At 45.8% G+C, this 19,811-nt stretch overlaps 1 protein-coding gene across 1 annotated transcript in view; it reads right to left on the reverse strand.

Moving 5' to 3' along the window:
* Nucleotides 1-19,811, reverse strand: part of LOC126470790 (monocarboxylate transporter 2-like) — a 401,847-nt gene that overhangs the window by 44,459 nt on the left and 337,577 nt on the right. The window contains exons 5-6 of the mRNA XM_050098800.1: nucleotides 11,865-12,141; nucleotides 633-1,014 (exon numbers count right to left, since the gene is read on the reverse strand). Of these exons, the coding sequence (XP_049954757.1) occupies nucleotides 633-1,014; nucleotides 11,865-12,141 (659 nt within the window). The remainder of the gene's footprint in view (nucleotides 1-632; nucleotides 1,015-11,864; nucleotides 12,142-19,811) is intronic.

Raw genomic sequence — 19,811 nt, forward strand, 5'->3', positions numbered from 1 at the left:
TTCCTTGCCATTATGTCCGCGTTTTCAGGGGTGCAGTGGGTTCCACCTTCCTCCTGATGGATGATAACGCACGGCCCCACCGAGCTGCCATCGTGGAGGAGTACCTTGAAGCAGAAGATATCAGGCAAATGGAGTGGCCCGCCTGATCTTCAGACCTAAACCCCATCGACCACGTCTGGGATACTCTCGGTCGACGTATCGCTGCACGTCTTCAAACCCCTACGACACTTCAGGAGCTCCGACAGGCACTGGTGCAAGAATGGGACGCTGTACCCTAGCAGCTGCTCGACCACCTAATCCATAGTATGGCAACGCTTTGTGCTGCCTGTGTCCGTGTGCAAGGTGATCATATCCAAGACTGATGTCGGGGTACGTGCGGAGGAAACAGGCGTTTTGTAGCACATGTGTTTCGGGACGGTTTTCTCAACTTATCTCCAATATCATGGACTAACAGACCTGTGTCGTGTGTGTTCCCCATGTGCCTATGCTATTAGCGCTAGTTTTGTGTAGTGCCATGTTGTGTGGCACCACATTCTGCAATTATCCTTAATTTATGAGCCTGAGTGTACATTAAATGAGCTGTCTCACCGGATTTCTCGAAAGTATCTTGTGCACTGAATATAGTAACTCACCTGATATGGGCACGCCTATGGCGATGGGAATGGCCTGAGAGCACTGCACAAAGCCCCAGGTGCGAGCGAAATTGCGTGCCCGGACGCGCTCGTACGTGTACATCTTGAGCGAGTAGTGGTAGCCGCCGCAGAAGATGCCGTAGATCCAGGCGAAGAGCACGTATCCGTGGTAGCTGCCGCGCACCGTGGTCAGCGCCAGAATGGACAGCCCGCAGATGAAGACGGCGGCCTGGCAGAGGTACTGGCGCGCGATGCGGCACTCGACTGAGTCTCGCACCACCAGCAGCCCGAAGGCGGCGCAGCCCAGCGCCCACGCGAGCCCCAGGTACGTCTGCAGCAGCACCGCCGTCTCGCCCAGGCCCTCCTCCTCCACCTGGTGCGCCTGCGCACACGCCACTCGCCTAAACGTCTACACTCAACCAAATGCGCTTACACACGAAAAAGAAAAAAATTACACGATCATACACTACTGGCCATTAAAATTGCTACACCACGAAGATGACGTGCTACAGACGCGAAATTTAACCGACAGGAAGAAGATGTTGTGATATGCAAATGATTAGCTTTTCAGTGCATTCACAGAAGGTTGGCGCCGGTGGCGACACCTAAAACGTGCTGACACGAGGAAAGTTTCCAACCGATTTCTCATACACAAACAGCAGTTGAACGGCGTTACCTGGCGAAACGTTGTTGAGATGCCTCGTGTAAGGAGGAGAAATACGTACCATCACGTTTCCGACTTTGATAAAGGTCGGATTGTAGCCTATCGCGACATTGCTGCTCGCGTTGGTCGAGATCCAATGACTGTTAGCAGAATATGGAATCGGTGGGTTCAGAAGGGTAATACGGAACGCCGTGCTGGATCCCAACGGCCTCGTATCACTAGCAGTCGAGATGACAGGCATCGTATACGCATGGCTGTAACGGATCGTGCAGCCACGTCTCGATCCCTGAGTCAACAGATGGGGACGTTTGCAAGACAACAACCATCTGCACGAACTGTTCGATGACGTTTGCAGCAGCATGGACTATCAGCTCGGAGACCATGGCTGCGGTTACCCTTGACGCTGCATCACAGACAGGAGCGCCTGCGATGGTGTACTCAAAGACGAACCTGGGTGCACAAATGGCAAAACGTCATTTTTTTTCGGATGAATCCAGGTTCTATTTACAGCATCATGATGGTCGCATCCGTGTTTGGCGACATCGCGGTGAACGCACATTGGAAGCGTGTATTTGTCATCGCCATACTGGTGTATCACCCGGCGTGATGGTATGGGGTGCCATTGGTTACACGTCTCGGTCACCTCTTGTTCGCATTGACGGCACTTTGATCACTGGACGTCACATTTCAGATGTGTTACGACCCGTGATCCCTGCGAAACCATACATTTCAGCAGTATAATGCACGACCGCATGTTGCAGGTACTGCACGGGCCTTTCTGGATACAGAAAATGTTCGACTGCTGCCCTGGCCAGCACATTCTCCAGATCTCTCACCAACTGAAAACGTCTGGTCAATGGTGGCCGAGCAACTGGCTCGTCACAATACGCCAGTCAGTACTCTTGATGAACTGTGGTATCGTGTTGAATCTGCATCGGCAGCTGTACCTGTACACGCCATCGAAGCTCTGTTTGACTCAACGCCCAGGCGTATCAAGGCAGTTATTACTGCCAGAGGTGGGTGTTCTGGGTACTGATTTCTCTGATTTCACCCAAATTGCGTGAAAATGTAATCACGTGTCAGTTCTAGTATAATATATTTGTACAATGAATACCCGTTTATCATCTGCAATTTTAATGGCCAGTAGTGTAAATAGCTGGACGAATCATGAAACAATTTGAAAGATCCCTCTACATTCACAATCTCTCGCAATTCTGATACTGCCTTGCACCAAAACACTAACAACACGTACACTAACTGACAAAAATGTGAAGCACCCAGAAGACGTGGCCGGCTGTCAATGTAATTACATACACATACACACCATTGACGTGTATGTAAATGATCAGAGTTGCAATTCCCTGTGAAAGGTAAAACAGCAACTCGAGTGCATCAGGGTTGTCGGTGTTTAGTGCTGTTACCTGCCTGGTAGGGTATATAATGGCGTGAACAGCGTCAGACGTTGAGTGATCACAGTGAAGGACACGGAGATTAGGTGCGCACGCATGAGAGCATTATCGGCACCTGACAGAGCTTAAAAGGGGCCTCATTGTGGGTCTTCATTTGGCCAGTAGTTGATTCGTCAAGTATTCAAATTTGTGGAGCATTCAGATGTGACAGTGGCTTGATGTTGCACTGCACGGAAATGTGTGGGCAGATATCCTCAGCGTCAATGTTGTGATCGACCAGGTCTGATCACCACAAGGGAGGTTCGCCGTATTGTGTACCACGCGCATCGTAACCCCTTCACACCTGTGTCTGTCGCCCGAAGACAAGTAATGAGCCGGCCGAGCTGTTCTAGGCGCTACAGTCTGGAACCGCGCGACCGCTACGGTCGCAGGTTCGAATCCTGCCTCGGGCATGGATGTGTGTGATGTCTTTAGGTTAGTTAGGTTTAAGTAGTTCTAAGCTCTAGGGGTCTGATGACCTCCGAAGTTAAGTCCCATAGTGCTCAGAGCCATTTGAACCATTTGACAAGTAATGGACTCCCTGCAACATGTTTATCTCTACTTCAATTGCATTTATGTAGCGTAAAAGGGATGCAGTGTTATTCATTACGTTTCTCATATCTTACCAAAACTTCCTTAGTAGCTGTTTGTATTATTCGATCTTAATGTTGTTTTCTCTATAATGCAGTGACTGTCCTTGCGGAAATTTTGACCGGTACTTAAACGCGACCTGTTCGTTTATCTGGATGGCTGGTGTGCAGTCCTAAGGGATTGACCGCACACCTACCAGCGTAGCGGCACGAAAAGGCATCGAGAAAGCGCTGACGCTGACCCGCTCGCCAATGGAAAGATCGGGCAGCGCCACACCTCCAGGAAGACAGAGTTCAGTGCCCCGTGTCAACGGTGATTTAAACAGCGGACCATCGCTGGTCGATCCCAGTTCTGCCGCAGACTTCGAGAGCATCAGCCTGCGTTTTGCGATTAGTAGCAGATTGTCAGTGAACTTGCACATAGGAGGCACGTTAAGTAATGGTTCCCTTTTTTTTTTAGAAATAAAGTGTTCATTTAATCTTCAGGTGTTTTGTACAGATGATTTGGATTCTTGCAACGGCCATCACAACTTCTCTCCTTCTTTATTTGTGTCGATGATGACTACCCAGTAGCTGACACAACAGTTGGAGCTATCCGTGAATCTTAGAAGGTAATTCTCCGTTGTAGATGCTTACTTATGATAGCCTATCATTCCTCTTGTAAATTATTCACTTAATACTACTAGGACATGAACCACACTGTCCAGCTAAGGTAACCATCTCTAGCAGTGTGGACTGCTGCGAGACGTGCAGCAACAGAGTTAATAAGGTTAAATCTGGCGAGTTTTGTGGCCAAGGGAGTACGGTAAACTCATCCCGGTGCTCTTTGAACCAACCATATATACTACGAGGTGTGCGACAAGTTGCATTGTCCTGCTGGTAGATGCCATCATGATGAAGAAAAACAAACTGCACGTATGGGTGGAAATAGTCTCCAAGGATGGATACATACTTGCGTTGATCCATTGCGCCTACCAAGATTACTAGATTACGCGGAGAATGCCACGAAAACATTCAACAAACCATAGCGTTCCCTTCTGGCTTGGACACTTCCGAAGATTGTTGCAGGGCATTTGCTTTCAGACATTTCACGCCGTACACGCCAACGGCCATTTGCCATCTGAAAAGGCCATCTGTCGCCGATGAGGGACGTCCAGTTGCAGTACTCCGCTTTATTCGGCGTGGCGTATCAAGGGTGCTGTGACTGGTCATTGCTTGTTAATGAGACAATATTTTTCTACTATTTACGGACTATATGCTGCGATGGAAATTTGTGACAAGTTAAAAATTTGTGCCGTATTGAGACTCAAACTCCGATTTCTGCTTTTTTCTGTGAGCATACAATACCAGTAGTGATATCACTGCGCTGTCCGTGGGCCGATTTACAATTAAAACTTGTCACTTGCTCGCCAGCATAATATTTCTATAGTACATGAAAAAAACATATAAAATTATTGCACCATAAAATTCCCGGCGAAATGCCAGGTGTCAGTAAATTGTTGCCACGATATTTCAGCGTAGTCTTCTGACTATCTTCATGTCTATGCTGGCGACAGTACACTGAGTTCCCATATTTAAAACCCCACCGACGTATGTGGGGTGTGCCGAGTTGTCACTGTGCATGAGTTGATTACTTGAACGCATGCACTTCTGCAGCAAATCTGTGAGCTGCTGAAAGCGCTCTCCGTGGTGAAAACCCGCCTCCCCGATGTCAGATCGAACGTCTTCGCGCGGTAAAGTAGCAGAACGGCGTCGAATACGTACAGCAGGAAGTTTTCCTGTGACAACTAATAGTATTATGGCGATACGCTGATGAAACATTTATAGTTTGACCTCATGATTTGGACTGTCTCGGAGAGTTCCTGCAACATGTGAATTCCATACATGAGAGCGATGGTATACTTGAATATTCGGTGTTTCGAAAGGCCACTCATAAAAAGCTGTATTTACAGTATGGCCAGACTACGTAACAAAATTAAAGGATCACTTCTTCGAAACCCCGTAATTGTCTCCCATTCCCGTGCATGAGTTTGAAATTAGGCTCAACAGGGCCTACGACCTTCCGCTGTAATGGTGCGAAAGCATGGCGCCTTGCGACGTTACCCTCGGGGTCGGCGATGCTCCAAGCAGCAAGGTGTCGACACATAACAACAAAGGAGGCCACAGCTCAGCTCAGAAGACCATGTGAGATGTAAGGTGGGTTAATGATGTCGCACGTTGGGAAGGTTGTCACAACCCCCTTTGCTGCGTCCAGCTGCTACAGGAGCCGCAAGGCTGAATCTGCCGAATTTTCTGACAAGTACATTTCTGTCGTGCTCAACAAAGCAGCGCGGTAGCACCAAAGTTGTTTAGGAACGGGGGAGGGGGGGGGGGGTTCTTGGGTTCTTAGACGGTTACAGGGAGTCTGCCGTTTTATTCACGCCCATGCTAATGTTGCACCCCGCCTCCATCACGCCACAAGAGGGCGCGAAAAACGGGGGCTAAAAAAGCATAAACACCCTTTGCTGCTTCGGATCACGTTGAGATTTCGTTGAATGGTTTTGAATGGTCCCTATTAGTTCCACCCTGTATACCGGGACAAAAGCTGTGGTCGCACTACACTCCTGAGGGGTCAGATCACGATCAGTGGGGGTGCAGCTCCGCCATGTCCTTAGAGTAGGATTGAAACGCCCAGAGGGTAGCAGCAGTGTAGAACGTTGTCAAGAACGTCGTCTTGTTGCTCATAGCACTGAGAAATGTCGTTTTCGAGCACGAAATGTGTGGGAATCGACGCCCCAACGGAAGGGGTGGTTTCATTGACGCCCTTTATGTCACCATCTGAGGCCTTTTCGTGTCGATTCTGAGCGGCGGTTTGTCAAAAGAAGCGGTGAAATGTTGGTAAGAGGGGACGTGACGAACTTCCCGTCACGTGAGACGTCCACGGTTGCGTTGATCAGAACTGTAGCAAAACTTGGTGCCAATTTGACATCATGACTCCATCTTACCAAACACTTCAACCATTTTTTTTGTATGTTCCGACACCTTGCACTTTGAAGCGTCGCCGAGCCCGAGGGTGACGTCACAGCCCGCCAAGCTTTTGCACGATTAGGGAGCATGGTTGTAGGTATCTTTGAGCCAAATTTCGAACTTAAGCGTCGGAATGGGAGATAGGTCCTCAGTATAGTTACCACCACCCGCTACAAACAATCGAGGTTCTGAAGCTTCGACTGAATGAGCCCATACTATTTCACATGCTCGTAAGAAGCAAGCGAAAGTGGAACAGCTCCAAACTGTATATTTATCTCAGCAAATAGGGAGAGCGTCACATGCATATAAACGACTGTAAACGGAAGAAAATGTCCGGCCATCTGACCATCTTCTTCTGCGCGGATGCACAAACAGTGCTCGAACTCTTACCGGAATAGGCAAAAAGCCGCGAGTAATCAATATAATGGGCAGGGGCACTGGACAATAAGTTGGGAATGTGGGTCTCACGGGAGGCGTGCCAGAGATAAGTCCCTGCAGTCGCACTATCCGCTTTGTCCTCGGTGGCTGAGATGGATAGAGCGTCTGCGATGTAAGCAGGAGATCCCGGGTTCGAGTCCCGGTCGGCGCACACATTTTCAACTGTCGCCGTTGACTTATATCAACGCCTGTATGCACCTAGGAATATTCATTTCATTGTAAATGTGGATGAGGTGTTCAAGAGGATAGTCAAGTGCCATTTATGAGAAACTTTTCCTCGAAAATACGCAAGTACTTCGAAAGCGGGAGTTTAAAGTGACCGCTGGCATTGGTCAAAGACGACTTAGAAGGAAACGTCACCTATTTTAAGGAGAAAAAGCACACATGCAAAATATTTGCCACAGCAATCATTCCTGCGTGAAGTTTAGGCCATAATTCTGACAGGATGCAGTTATGGCCTGAACGTGCTGCTTTTAAACTTTAACGCGCACCGGTTGCTCGTCACTCGCTCCACCTCACTGTAGCTGCGTAATGCCTTAGGGCGATGTGCAGTCCAACGGAGTCACAACAAGAGTCCCATTCACGGGAAGTTGAAGGCGAGGGAAGAGGAGGGATGAGGTGGACACTTCTTCTCACGTGTTTTGAAATCTTTTTCGATGACAGTGATGTTATTCTACCCAAAAAACAGAAAGTAATATGAGCAAGTAGTATGTCAACCTCACACACACATACGTTTACTCTTATAAGGCTCGATCAAAAAGTTTCCGTTTGAGGACGTTTTACAGTGTATATCCAACGTAGCGCGACTTCGAATCGGGTATATAAGCACCGACATGTAGAGACGAGATTCGTGTGGCATTCGTGTCATTCTGACATGCGTAAGGTAAATGCGAAGACGTGAACTACGACAATGCTAGTATCAAATGCGTCTAGACAGGGTCAACGTACTACACTCCTGGAAATTGAAATAAGAACACTGTGAATTCATTGTCCCAGGAAGGGGAAACTTTATTGACACATTCCTGGGGTCAGATACATCACATGATCACACTGACAGATCCACAGGCACATAGACACAGGCAACAGAGCATGCACAATGTCGGCACTAGTACAGTGTATATCCACCTTTCGCAGCAATGCAGGCTGCTATTCTCCCATGGAGACGATCGTAGAGATGCTGGATGTAGTCCTGTGGAACGGCTTGCCATGCCATTTCCACCTGGCGCCTCAGTTGGACCAGCGTTCGTGCTGGACGTGCAGACCGCGTGAGACGACGCTTCATCCAGTCCCAAACATGCTCAATGGGGGACAGATCCGGAGATCTTGCTGGCCAGGGTAGTTGACTTACACCTTCTAGAGCACGTTGGGTGGCACGGGATACATGCGGACGTGCATTGTCCTGTTGGAACAGCAAGTTCCCTTGCCGGTCTAGAAATGGTAGAACGATGGGTTCGATGACGGTTTGGATGTACCGTGCACTATTCAGTGTCCCCTCGACGATCACCAGTGGTGTACGGCCAGTGTAGGAGATCGCTCCCCACACCATGATGCCGGGTGTTGGCCCTGTGTGCCTCGGTCGTATGCAGTCCTGATTGTGGCGCTCACCTGCACGGCGCCAAACACGCATACGACCATCATTGGCACCAAGGCAGAAGCGACTCTCATCGCTGAAGACGACACGTCTCCATTCGTCCCTCCATTCACGCCTGTCGCGACACCACTGGAGGCGGGCTGCACGATGTTGGGGCGTGAGCGGAAGACGGCCTAACGGTGTGTGGGACCGTAGCCCAGCTTCATGGAGACGGTTGCGAATGGTCCTCGCCGATACCCCAGGAGCAACAGTGTCCCTAATTTGCTGGGAAGTGGCGGTGCGGTCCCCTACGGCACTGCGTAGGATCCTACGGTCTTGGCGTGCATCCGTGCGTCGCTGCGGTCCGGTCCCAGGTCGACGGGCACGTGCACCTTCCGCCGACCACTGGCGACAACATCGATGTACTGTGGAGACCTCACGCCCCACGTGTTGAGCAATTCGGCGGTACGTCCACCCGGCCTCCCGCATGCCCACTATACGCCCTCGCTCAAGGTCCGTCAACTGCACATACGGTTCACGTCCACGCTGTCGCGGCATGCTACCAGTGTTAAAGACTGCGATGGAGCTCCGTATGCCACGGCAAACTGGCTGACACTGACGGCGGCGGTGCACAAATGCTGCGCAGCTAGCGCCATTCGACGGCCAACACCGCGGTTCCTGGTGTGTCCGCTGTGCCGGGCGTGTGATCATTGCTTGTACAGCCCTCTCGCAGTGTCCGGAGCAAGTATGGTGGGTCTGACACACCGGTGTCAATGTGTTCTTTTTTCCATTTCCAGGAGTGTATTATTATCTTCTCTTGGCTGCCGAAGGACAAACGCCGGTAGACATCCATCGGAGAATAAAGAATGTGTATGGGGCAGCACGTCTGCCGAAAACTACCATTGCGATAAGAGGTGCTGCTGAATCCTCCTCCTGACGTCTTCCCATGCGACTGCCACGCCTTCGATCCCTCAAAAATGGCCTTGACGGGTCGACGATTCCTGTCGGACGAGGATGTGCAACAGGCAGTTTCGGTCAATTTCACGCATCAGTACACGGTTGTCATCAACCTGGTGCGTCGCTGTGATGAGTTCTTGAATGCTCACGACAATTTTGCCTGGTTGGCATACCGATTATGGACTGCGCGGCCTTCTAACGATAACTTTTATATCGCCGTTTATACTTTAACAGCATTCTCGTATTGATATTCTGCAGCTTTGTATACGCCTCAAAATCTAAATTACTGAACCTAAGTAGCTGAACAATAATAATTATGAAATGAAGTTAATTATTCCAAAGAAAAGAAAGCACATCAGCGATGTTAATAATTATATAACATTACGCAGCTTCTTTAATGCCACACTACATTGCACTACAGTGCATTTGTGAATCGCAACATCAAAAGATCAAAACAAAGAAATCTCTGGCATCGGTTGCAGAACAGAAACCGCGCACTTCTGTGTAAAGAACAAAGTATGTAACCAATGTCAAAACAATATTTGACAAACCTCTCACTTACTCCGCTATCCAAATTGCGGCTGCAAGTGGGGCCTAGCGACTGAAAAACAACTGGTGCGAGCGAAAGTACTTTCAGACGGTCATACCTACGTACCATCAGAATTATGGTCCACATTTTCACAGGGAATCGATTGCTGTGGCTGATACCCTGCACGTGTGCATTTTTACTCAAGTCAGACGAGATCAGGTTCGTGATGTTTCCTTGTTAGAGTAGCATAGGGCAGGTATTTATAACATTCGATGCGAGTACGGCACATAATGCATTGGTCAAACGACGCGCGCGGTTCACAAGCGAATATGCAACGCCAGCTATGTACTAGCCTCCTTTAACCCAACAAATCTACTATCATAGAACGCTATATTCCTACTGGTCATTCGACGAAATACAATGTAACAAAAACTTTGGCCCATACTTCTAACTTCTGGAATTCCATTATCAATGAATCAGTAGAAATACGGCTGTTTGAGGCTCTTATCAGGTGGGACGGCGGTTTCCAATTGGATTCTGCGTGGAATCCTGTCGTCGTAAATTTTCGCGCTCTCCCGTATTACCGTGTGAAGACGTTCGATCCGACACAGAGGAGATGAATTTTCTCCGTAGAGGACACTCTCAGCAGCACACATTAGATTAGATTAGTACTTGTTCCATAGATCATGCATACGACACTTCTTAATGATGTGGAACGTGTTAGGTTAATAAAAGGTGTCTATACAAGATACTGCATTACAAAAAAATTTACAGGATACTTAAAATTTTAAATTTTTTTGTGGGGGTTGGGGAAATTACCCGCCGGCCGAAGTGGCCATGCGGTTAAAGGCGCTACAGTCTGGAACCGCAAGACCGCTACGGTCGCAGGTTCGAATTCTGCCTCGGGCATGGATGTTTGCGATGTCCTTAGGTTAGTTAGGTTTAACTAGTTCTAAGTTCTAGGGGACTAATGACCTCAGCAGTTGAGTCCCATAGTGCTCAGAGCCATTTGAACCATTTTTTTTTTAAATTACCCACTTACTACATCCAAAAATTCATCTAATGAGTAGAACGAGTTCCCATTAAGAAATTCTTTTAATTTCCTTTTAAATGCTATATGGCTATCTGTCAGACTTTTGATGCTATTAGGTAGGTGGCCAAAGACTTTTGTGGCAGCATAATTTACCCCCTTCTGAGCGAAAGTTAGATTTAACCTTGAGTAGTGAAGATCATCCTTTCTCCTACTGTTGTAGCCATGCACACTGCTATTACTTTTGAATTCGTTCGGATTGTTAATAACAAATTTCATAAGTGAATATATATATTGTGAGGCTACTGTGAAGATCTATAGCTCTTTAAATAAGTGTCTGCAGGATGATCTTGGATGAGCTCCAGCAATTATTCTGATTACACGCTTTTGTGCAATGAACACTGTTTTACTCAATGATGAGCTACCCCAGAATATGATGCCATACGAAAGCAGAGAATGAAAATAGGTGTGGTAAGCTAATTTACTCAGATGTATATCGCCAAAATTTGCAATGGCCCTGATAGCATAACTAGTTGAACTCAAGCGTTTCAGCAGATCCTCAGTGTGTTTTTTCCGGTTCAACCCCTCATCAATGCATACAACTAGAAATTTAGAATATTCTACCTTAGCTACCGATTTCTGATCGAAGTCTATATTTATTAATGGTGTCATTCCATTTACTGTGTGGAACTGTATATACTGTGTTTTGTCAAAGTTTAATGAGAGCCCACTTGCAGAGAACCACAGACTTGCAGTAGAAGCGCATGCGATCAAGCAACGCACTCACATGCCGGCGTGGTGTTAAATAGAACTCAGTGTCACTCTATAAGCCTGGAAAGTTTTAATTTTAACAACAAACATTATTATTCTTTATTTTAAGGAAAGTGCTTTTTTCGCTCATTTGCCGTGGTGTATGTCCAAACCCAGAATAGTGGTTCTTGATGATCGTCGTTAGGAAGTGTCTAATGCTGGGCCTTGCGAAGTCTGTACTTGTACTTACGAGATAGAAGATGGGTGTGTTGATGCCAAAGGAGCTGATTCCGGTGGAGATGAGCAGGATGCGCACTGTTTTGCTGCGCAGCGTGCTGAAATCAAAGAACGGTGGCCGGTCGTCCACCTTGCTCTTGTCCTTGATTTTGCGCTTCTGGTTCTTGAGGTGGAGGATGGCCCTGCGCTGCGGGTGGTACAGCGACGCCGACCGGTAGAACGTGCCCAGGAAGAACGTGAGGAAGACGGCTCCCGTCACAGCCTGGAGCCCCAGCCGCCAGCCGATGGCACTGCCAAACATGGAAAGCACAAGGCTGCACAACAGACCTGCGAAATTTCCACAGATTAATGCTCATTAAACGAAAAAGGGAATTTGAACAACCTTCTTGTCGATTATGTGTACACTGTTAATTTTCTAAAAATAATCGAAACAAAGCTTGACCGACTAACGACATAAATGCGTGCAATATTTTGTGACGGTTTATACTGCTAATCTATCCAGGTACCGTGTACGGTGGTGAATGCTTGCCCACAATAAAAGAAGCAGATCAGCGACATGTTATAATGGAAACCAAAATGCTTCGTTGGACATGTGACCTGACACTGCGCGATCATGACCAATGACAAATTACGCAGGCGGTAAGGAGTGGCACCTATCATCGAGAAAATGAGGGAAAACCGTCTACGGTGGTAATGACACGTACTTCGAAGTGACCAGGATACAATAGCAAAACGCTGGTTTTCACTGAAAGTCGATGGAATGCGACCAATCTGGAGCGGAGGTAACGGTGACTAGATACCTTCCACACAGACTTAAAGGTAGTTGGTCTCTACCCTGATGAAGCACAAGATCGCGTTAAGTGGAGACAGGGAGTCTCAACACCGGATCCGGCTACATTGCGGGACCAACGCTGGGAAATAAGAGGAAGATTATGAAACGTATGTGTTAAGGTATATAAAACATTATGACACGTTTGTTGTGGTCCCAGTTTGCAGCTCCGTGTATAGCCGCGACTTCGTAATTGGTCACCTTGGGCGATAAGATGGGACCTAAGATTCACGAACTTACCGTTGTATTGGAGTAATGTCACTTGACTTCCACACTGTACCCAGAGGATATAAGCGTTCCTATCAGGCTACATTAGTATTTCCATAATCATACAGTTCCATTCTAGTGTACATAAATTGTAATCGTAGAAGTAAACAACAGTTGAAAATGAGAATATTGCTAATTCAATCAGAAGCGGCCATTATAATGGAAAAAACATGCGATTTAGTTATTTTTTTCTAAAGCATAGGTTATTGAAAAGTAAATATGCTAAGTGCTAGGTTTATGAGGAGCTGGACATTTGGAGACAAATGAAAACATTGACCATGCAGTCGAATATGAAGGTAACAAAAGGAGAAAAAAGATCAGACTTTAACATTCGATCGAACTCGAGTTCATCAGAGACTAGACTAAGCGTATGAGAATAAGGACGGAATTGGTAGTCCGACCAGAAGAACTTGAAGTGAACTGAACGACTTAAGAACATATCAGAATTTTCGGTGACATAATACACATGAAGTACTATTTGGTACTTATAAATGGAGCACAACTTGCTTCCAAATACAAATGATCGATAGATAAAGTTTGAGACTCCAGTCTTACAAAGTTCAAAGTGAGTAGCTCAGTTGCAAAGGGTGGTAATAGAAACAGAATGTAGGTTGTTTGTTGTTAGAGTTATCATACGGGCATCCACCTGAAGTCAACGTCACAACCGATGACCTGTACTAGACTTGTCTAGCTAATACCGTTTCTGTGATGTCTAGGATCAACAGGAAGTCAAAATCTATAGGCTATCGTCATTTACAGAAGCAACAGTATGATATAGTTTGAACATTTCCTACACTAAAATGATATCCATCATTTTTTTCTTTCTTCTGAAGGAAATATAAATACCTGTTGATCTTCTGTGCCAAATAATTGGAAATAATGACTTGTCAGAATATTAGAAGATGTTATAAATAGTAATAACAAAATCAAACAAAGTACGATATTGTCTTTATATCGTCTGGAGACTGTCGTGAAAGCTAAATTAATTAATACGTTTTTATTTTAGTTTTCCGAGGCAACAATGATAGCAAAAAATAGTATATTTTTATTTTAATTTTCCGATACAACCATAATTACCTTCACAAATGAGCGTATTCACCCATCTCAAACGGCGCTCTTCGGATCTAAAATTAAAAACTTAAAACGGCTTCATGATTTGAGATGCCACATATAAAATACATATAGTATACTATAAAGTGAAGCGATAATATTCTCATATGCATTTGATGTGCAGGAGAATCACGTGTTGTCAATGTGAATCAACCTGACATGATAATTTCGTTGTCTCATTATTTGATAATACTAAGGGAATTTTACTCCTCACAACGCAAATTATATACAAGTCTTAATGTTAGCTTTATGTCTGAAGATAGGCGTTTGAGACATTGGAAACTAGTCACCTGCAAACATAATTGTAGTTGTGTGAGAAAATAAAACAGAATTTTTTTAAAGAATCGAAAGCTAAGGCTTAAAGTTCAGTTTTCGAAACAGTAATTTATAATCATTGTTATCCATTTTTCATTACCTTTCATTTGTTAGAGTTTAAGTCGCTTAGACGTAACTGGAGGCGGGAGGAAAACTCGAGAACAAATCGAGAAGGAATCTTGCAGCATTCGCCAGAAATGATGTGACTTCTCTCACTGACGGAAAACCCAATTCAGAGTGGTCAGAGTAAAAGTGGAATCTTTTTCCTCTCGAACAAAAGTCGAACGAAATAACAATGCAACACGTCGTTACGTTTTGGAGTTACGTCTGTTCGGACAGAGTGTGGGACGTGCTGCTAGCGAAGGTAAGGGTTGCGCAATACCAAGTAAAACATTTTTAAAAGGTTATTTCTACAGTCTGATAAATTAGCTGAGGACCGTCGACAGTTAAATAAACCATAAAATTCATCGGAGAAGGAGAGCAAGCTCGGATTGTAGATGGATGGGAGAAGGTAACCGGACGTGTCCTTTTCAAAGGAACAATTCCAGCATTTGCCTTCGGCGATTTAGGAAAAATCCAGCCGGGAATTAGAACCGACGTTCTCGAGAAGGCAAGTCCACTGTCCTACCACTGCGCGACCTCCGTTGGTAAATACACTGACGAGAAAAAAAAAATCACAACACCAAGAGGAAGTTGTGCGACATAAGCGAAATTTCTACAAACTTCGCGCCCAAAGCATAGGAGTGGCGCTAGTAGCGCCACTATGAGGATGCAAACAAGGTTTGCTCAACGACACGCTGTAACCATAGTGAACGTTACTTACCTTTGAGACTCGCCGTGGTGAGCTGATGTTTGTCAAGAATGCGTTTAAGGCGACAAAGACGCCATTATCAACACCTCACTGAGTTTGAACGCGGTTGTGTAATAGGGCTGCGAGAAGCTGGATGTTCGTTCTGCGATACTGTAGAAAGACTTGGTAGGTATGTAACCACTGTACGAGTTTGCTGGCAGTAGTGGGCACGAGAATGAACGGTCGCAAGTAGATAGGGCCCCGGACGGCCACGTGGCACTACCTAGAGGGATGATCATCGGGCTCGGCGGCCGGCCGCGGTGGTCTAACGGTTTTAGGCGCTCAGTCCGGACCCGCGCGACTGCTACGGTCGCAGGTACGAATCCCGCCACGGGCACGGATGTGTGTGATGTCCTTCGGTTAGTTAGGTTTAATTAGTTCTAAGTTCTAGGGGACTGATGACCACAGATGTTAGGTCCCATAATGCTCAGAGCCATTTGAACCATCGTGCTTGGCGTGGGGCTCTGGCGAATCTTACTTCATCTACAGCAGGAATCTGAGCAGCAGTTGGCACCACAGTGACATAGTTACAAATCGATTACTTGAAGGTCACCACCAAACCAGATGCCCTGTAACGTGCATTCCACTGCCCCAAACCACCGCCATTTGTGACTTCAGTGGTGTCTAGTGAGAGCTCATTCGAAGGCAGAGTGGAGGTCTGTTGTGTTTTCTGATGAAAGCTGGTTCTGCCTCTTTGCCAGTGATGGTCGTGTGTTGGTTAGAAAGAGGCCAGTTCAGAGCCAGCAACCAAAATAATTTGGGTGAACGTCACGGTTACAGTAGGCTCAGACATGGTAATTGGATGTCTCTATAGGCCCCCTGGCTCAGCAGCTGTTGTGGCTGAGCACCTCAAGGATTATTTGGAAAATATTTCGAGCAGATTTCCCCACCATGTTATAGTTCTGAGTGGAGATTTTAATTTGCCGGATATAGACTGGGAGACTCAAACGTTCATAACGAGTGGCAGGAACAAAGAATCCAGTGAAATATTTTTAAGTGCTTTATCTGAAAACTACCTTGAGCAGTTAAACAGAAAACCGACTCGTGGCAATAACATATTAGACCTTCTGGTGACAAACAGACCCGAACTATTTGAAAAAGTTAACGCAGAACAGGGAATCAGCGATCATAAAGCGGTTACTGCGTCGATGATTTCAGCCGTAAATAGAAATATTAAAAAAGGTAGGAAGATTTTTCTGTTTAGCAAAAGTGACAAAAAGCAGATATCAGGGTACCTGACGGCTCAACACAAAAGTTTTGTCTCAACTACAGATAGTGTTGAGGATCAGTGGACAAAGATCAAAACCATCGTACAATATGCGTTAGATGAGTATGTGCCAAGCAAGATCGTAAGAGATGGAAAAGAGCCACCGTGGTACAACAACTGAGTTAGAAAACTGCTGCGGAAGCAAAGGGAACTTCACTGCAAACATAAACATAGCCAAAGCCTTACAGAGAAACAAAAATTACGCGAAGCGAAATGTAGTGTGAGGAGGGCTATGCGAGAGGTGTTCAATGAATTTGAAAGTAAAGTTCTATGTACTGACTTGACAGAAAATCCTAAGAAATTTCCAGACGCTCTGTGACCAAAATGGTACTGAAACAGAGGATGACAGACTGAAGGTCGAAACACTAAATGTCTTTTTCCAAAGCTGTTTTACAGAGGAAGACTGCACTGTAATTTCTTCTGTTGATTGTCGCACAGATGACAAAATGGTAGATGTCTAAATACATGACAGAGGGATTGAAAAACAATTAAAATCGGTCAAAAGAGGAAAGGCCGCTGGATCTGATGGGATACCAGTTCGATTTTACACAGAGTACGCTAAGGAACTTGCCCCCCTTCTTGCAGAGACGTATCGTAGGTCTCAAGAAGAGCGAAGCGTTCCAAAAGATTGCAAAAGGACACAGGTCATCCCCGTTTTCAAGAAGGGACGTCAAACAGAGGTGCAGAACTATAGACCTATATCTCTAACATCGATCAGTTGTAGAATTTTGGAACACGTATTATGTTCGAGTATAATGACTTTTCTGGAGACTATAAATCTACTCTGTAGGAATCAGCATGGGTTTCGAAAAAGACGCTCTTGTGAAACCCAGCTCGCGCTATTCGTCCACGAGACTCAGAGGGCCATAGACACGGGTTCCCAGGTAGATGCCGTGTTTCTTGACTTCCGCAAGGCGTTCGATACAGTTCCCCACAGTCATTTAATGAACAAAGTAAGAGCATATGGACTATCAGACCAATTTTGTGATTGGATTGAAGAGTTCCTAAATAATAGAACGCAGCATGTCATTCTTAATGGAGAGAAGTCTTCCGAAGTAAGAGTGATTTCAGGTGTGCCGCATGGGAGTGTCGTAGGATAGTTGCTATTCACAATATACATAAATAATCTTGTGGACAACATTGGAAGTTCACTGAGGCTTTTTGCGAATGATGCTGTGGTACATCGAGAGGTTGTAACAATGGAAAATTGTACTAAAATGCAGGAGGATCTGCAGCGAATTGACGCATGGTGCAGGGAATGGCAATTGAATCTCAATGTAGACAAGTGTAATGTGCTGCGAATACAAAGAAAGAAAGATCCCTTATCATTTAGCTACAATATAGCAAGTCAGCAACTGAAAGCAGTTAATTCCATAAATTATCTGGGAGTAAGCATTAGGAGTGATTTAAAATGGAATGATCATATAAAGCTGATCATCGGTAAAGCAGATGCCAGACTGAGATTCATTGGAAGAATCCTAAGGAAATGCAATCCGAAAACAAAGGAAGTAGGTTACAGTACGCTTGTTCGCCCACTGCTTGAATACTGCTCAGCAGTGTGGGATCCGTACCAGATAGGGTTGATAGAAGAGGTAGAGAAGATCCATCGGAGAGCAGCGCGCTTCGTTACAGGATCATTTAGTAATCGCGAAAGCGTTACGGAGATGATAGATAAACTCCAAGGGAAGACTCTGCAGGAGAGACGCTCAGTAGCTCGGTACGGGCCTATGATGAAGTTTCGAGAACATACCTTCACCGTGGAGTCAAGCAGTATATTGCTCCCTCCTACGTATATCTCGCGAAGAGACCATGAGGATGAAATCAGAGAGATTAGAGCCCACACAGAGGCATACCGATAATCCTTCTTTCCACGAACAATACGAGACTGGAATAGAAGGGAGAACCGAGAGAGGTACTGAAGGTACTCTCCGCCACACACCTTCAGGTGGCTTGCGGAGTATGGATGTAAATGTCGATGTAGACCTGTCTGCGTGCTAGACACACAGGACCTACACCTGGAGCTATGGTCTGCTGTGCGGTTTCGTATAACAGCAGCAGCACTCACGTGGTTATCCCACGCTTCCTGACTGCAACTCAGTACGACAGTCTGGTGCATTGTCCAGTTGTGGAGCCATTCATGAACAGAATTAAAGGGGGTGTTTTCTAACAGGATAACGCTCGACCACATACCCGTGTTGTAACCCAACAACTCCAGCGTCATCCACAACCAACATTAACCGTCCCTGTATCTACCGACCAAGAGCAACACGCAGGGAACTCCGGCCCTCAAACTGACATCCAGCACATGCACTGTTGCACGCCTGTTTCCTACATTCTGGTGGTTACACCAGTTATTAATGTGCTAGCATTTCACATTATCAAAGGATTATCTCGTGCTTAGATTAACCTGTAATCTTGCAATGATAATGACTTGATTATGTTACCTAGACAATTGTGTTCCTGAATTTTTATTACTCTACATTAATAATTTTTGGTGTTACTGTTTTTTTCCGTCTGTGTATTTTGGGAATGTATTGCATGTACCATGTGTGTTAAAATATAGTTCATTTTAGAACTACAAAATTCGCGCAGTGATCATATACAATAAATTGTACTGCATGCTTAGCAGCGTCTGCTCATACGTGATTAGGACAAAAAATTATTTCTTCCCATCAGATGGATACCAAAGTTATGTTATCCTTTCGAGACAGATAGCAGTCATTCATAGTATAAAATGAGGCAATGTTTTCTCGCAGGCTTGTGTAAACAAGAACACACAAACAAGACACACCCACGCGGCGGCCATCTTACAGCCGAGGCTCTTAATCTGCAGTCTGCAGCTGGCTAGCATCAGACGATTGAAGCCACACCATTAGGTCGCCTGGCTACTTTTATCCATTCATAACAATCTTACAGAAATACGACTATGATATCACCGAAGCCGTCAATTCGTGTACTAATTTTAGCCGACGAGCCATCTGCTTGCCCAGATTTTTATTTTCCGAGCGAAGACGTTGCATGGCGCCCCTGGCAGCCCGCCTACATGTCACAGAAACATCTTAATAAACGTGCGACAACCGAAAAAAGCAGTGATTTGTTCTCGCTTTGCCAGAATAAGCTGATCACCGAACACGGCGGAATGTTACTTGGAATTCAGAACATAGCTTAGCAGTCCATTTTTTGTTTAATCGTTTTCATCCATGGAGTGGACTCATATCACAGAAAACGATATCTTTTTGTGTTTGGACTGCAGTAAACAAGAGCGAAATGTGCTCGGAACTACAGGTGGCACACATGAACATCAGGGAATTTCGGAACACCG

Source organism: Schistocerca serialis, chromosome 3 (genome assembly GCF_023864345.2).
Source record: "Schistocerca serialis cubense isolate TAMUIC-IGC-003099 chromosome 3, iqSchSeri2.2, whole genome shotgun sequence".
Taxonomy (NCBI): domain Eukaryota; kingdom Metazoa; phylum Arthropoda; class Insecta; order Orthoptera; family Acrididae; genus Schistocerca; species Schistocerca serialis.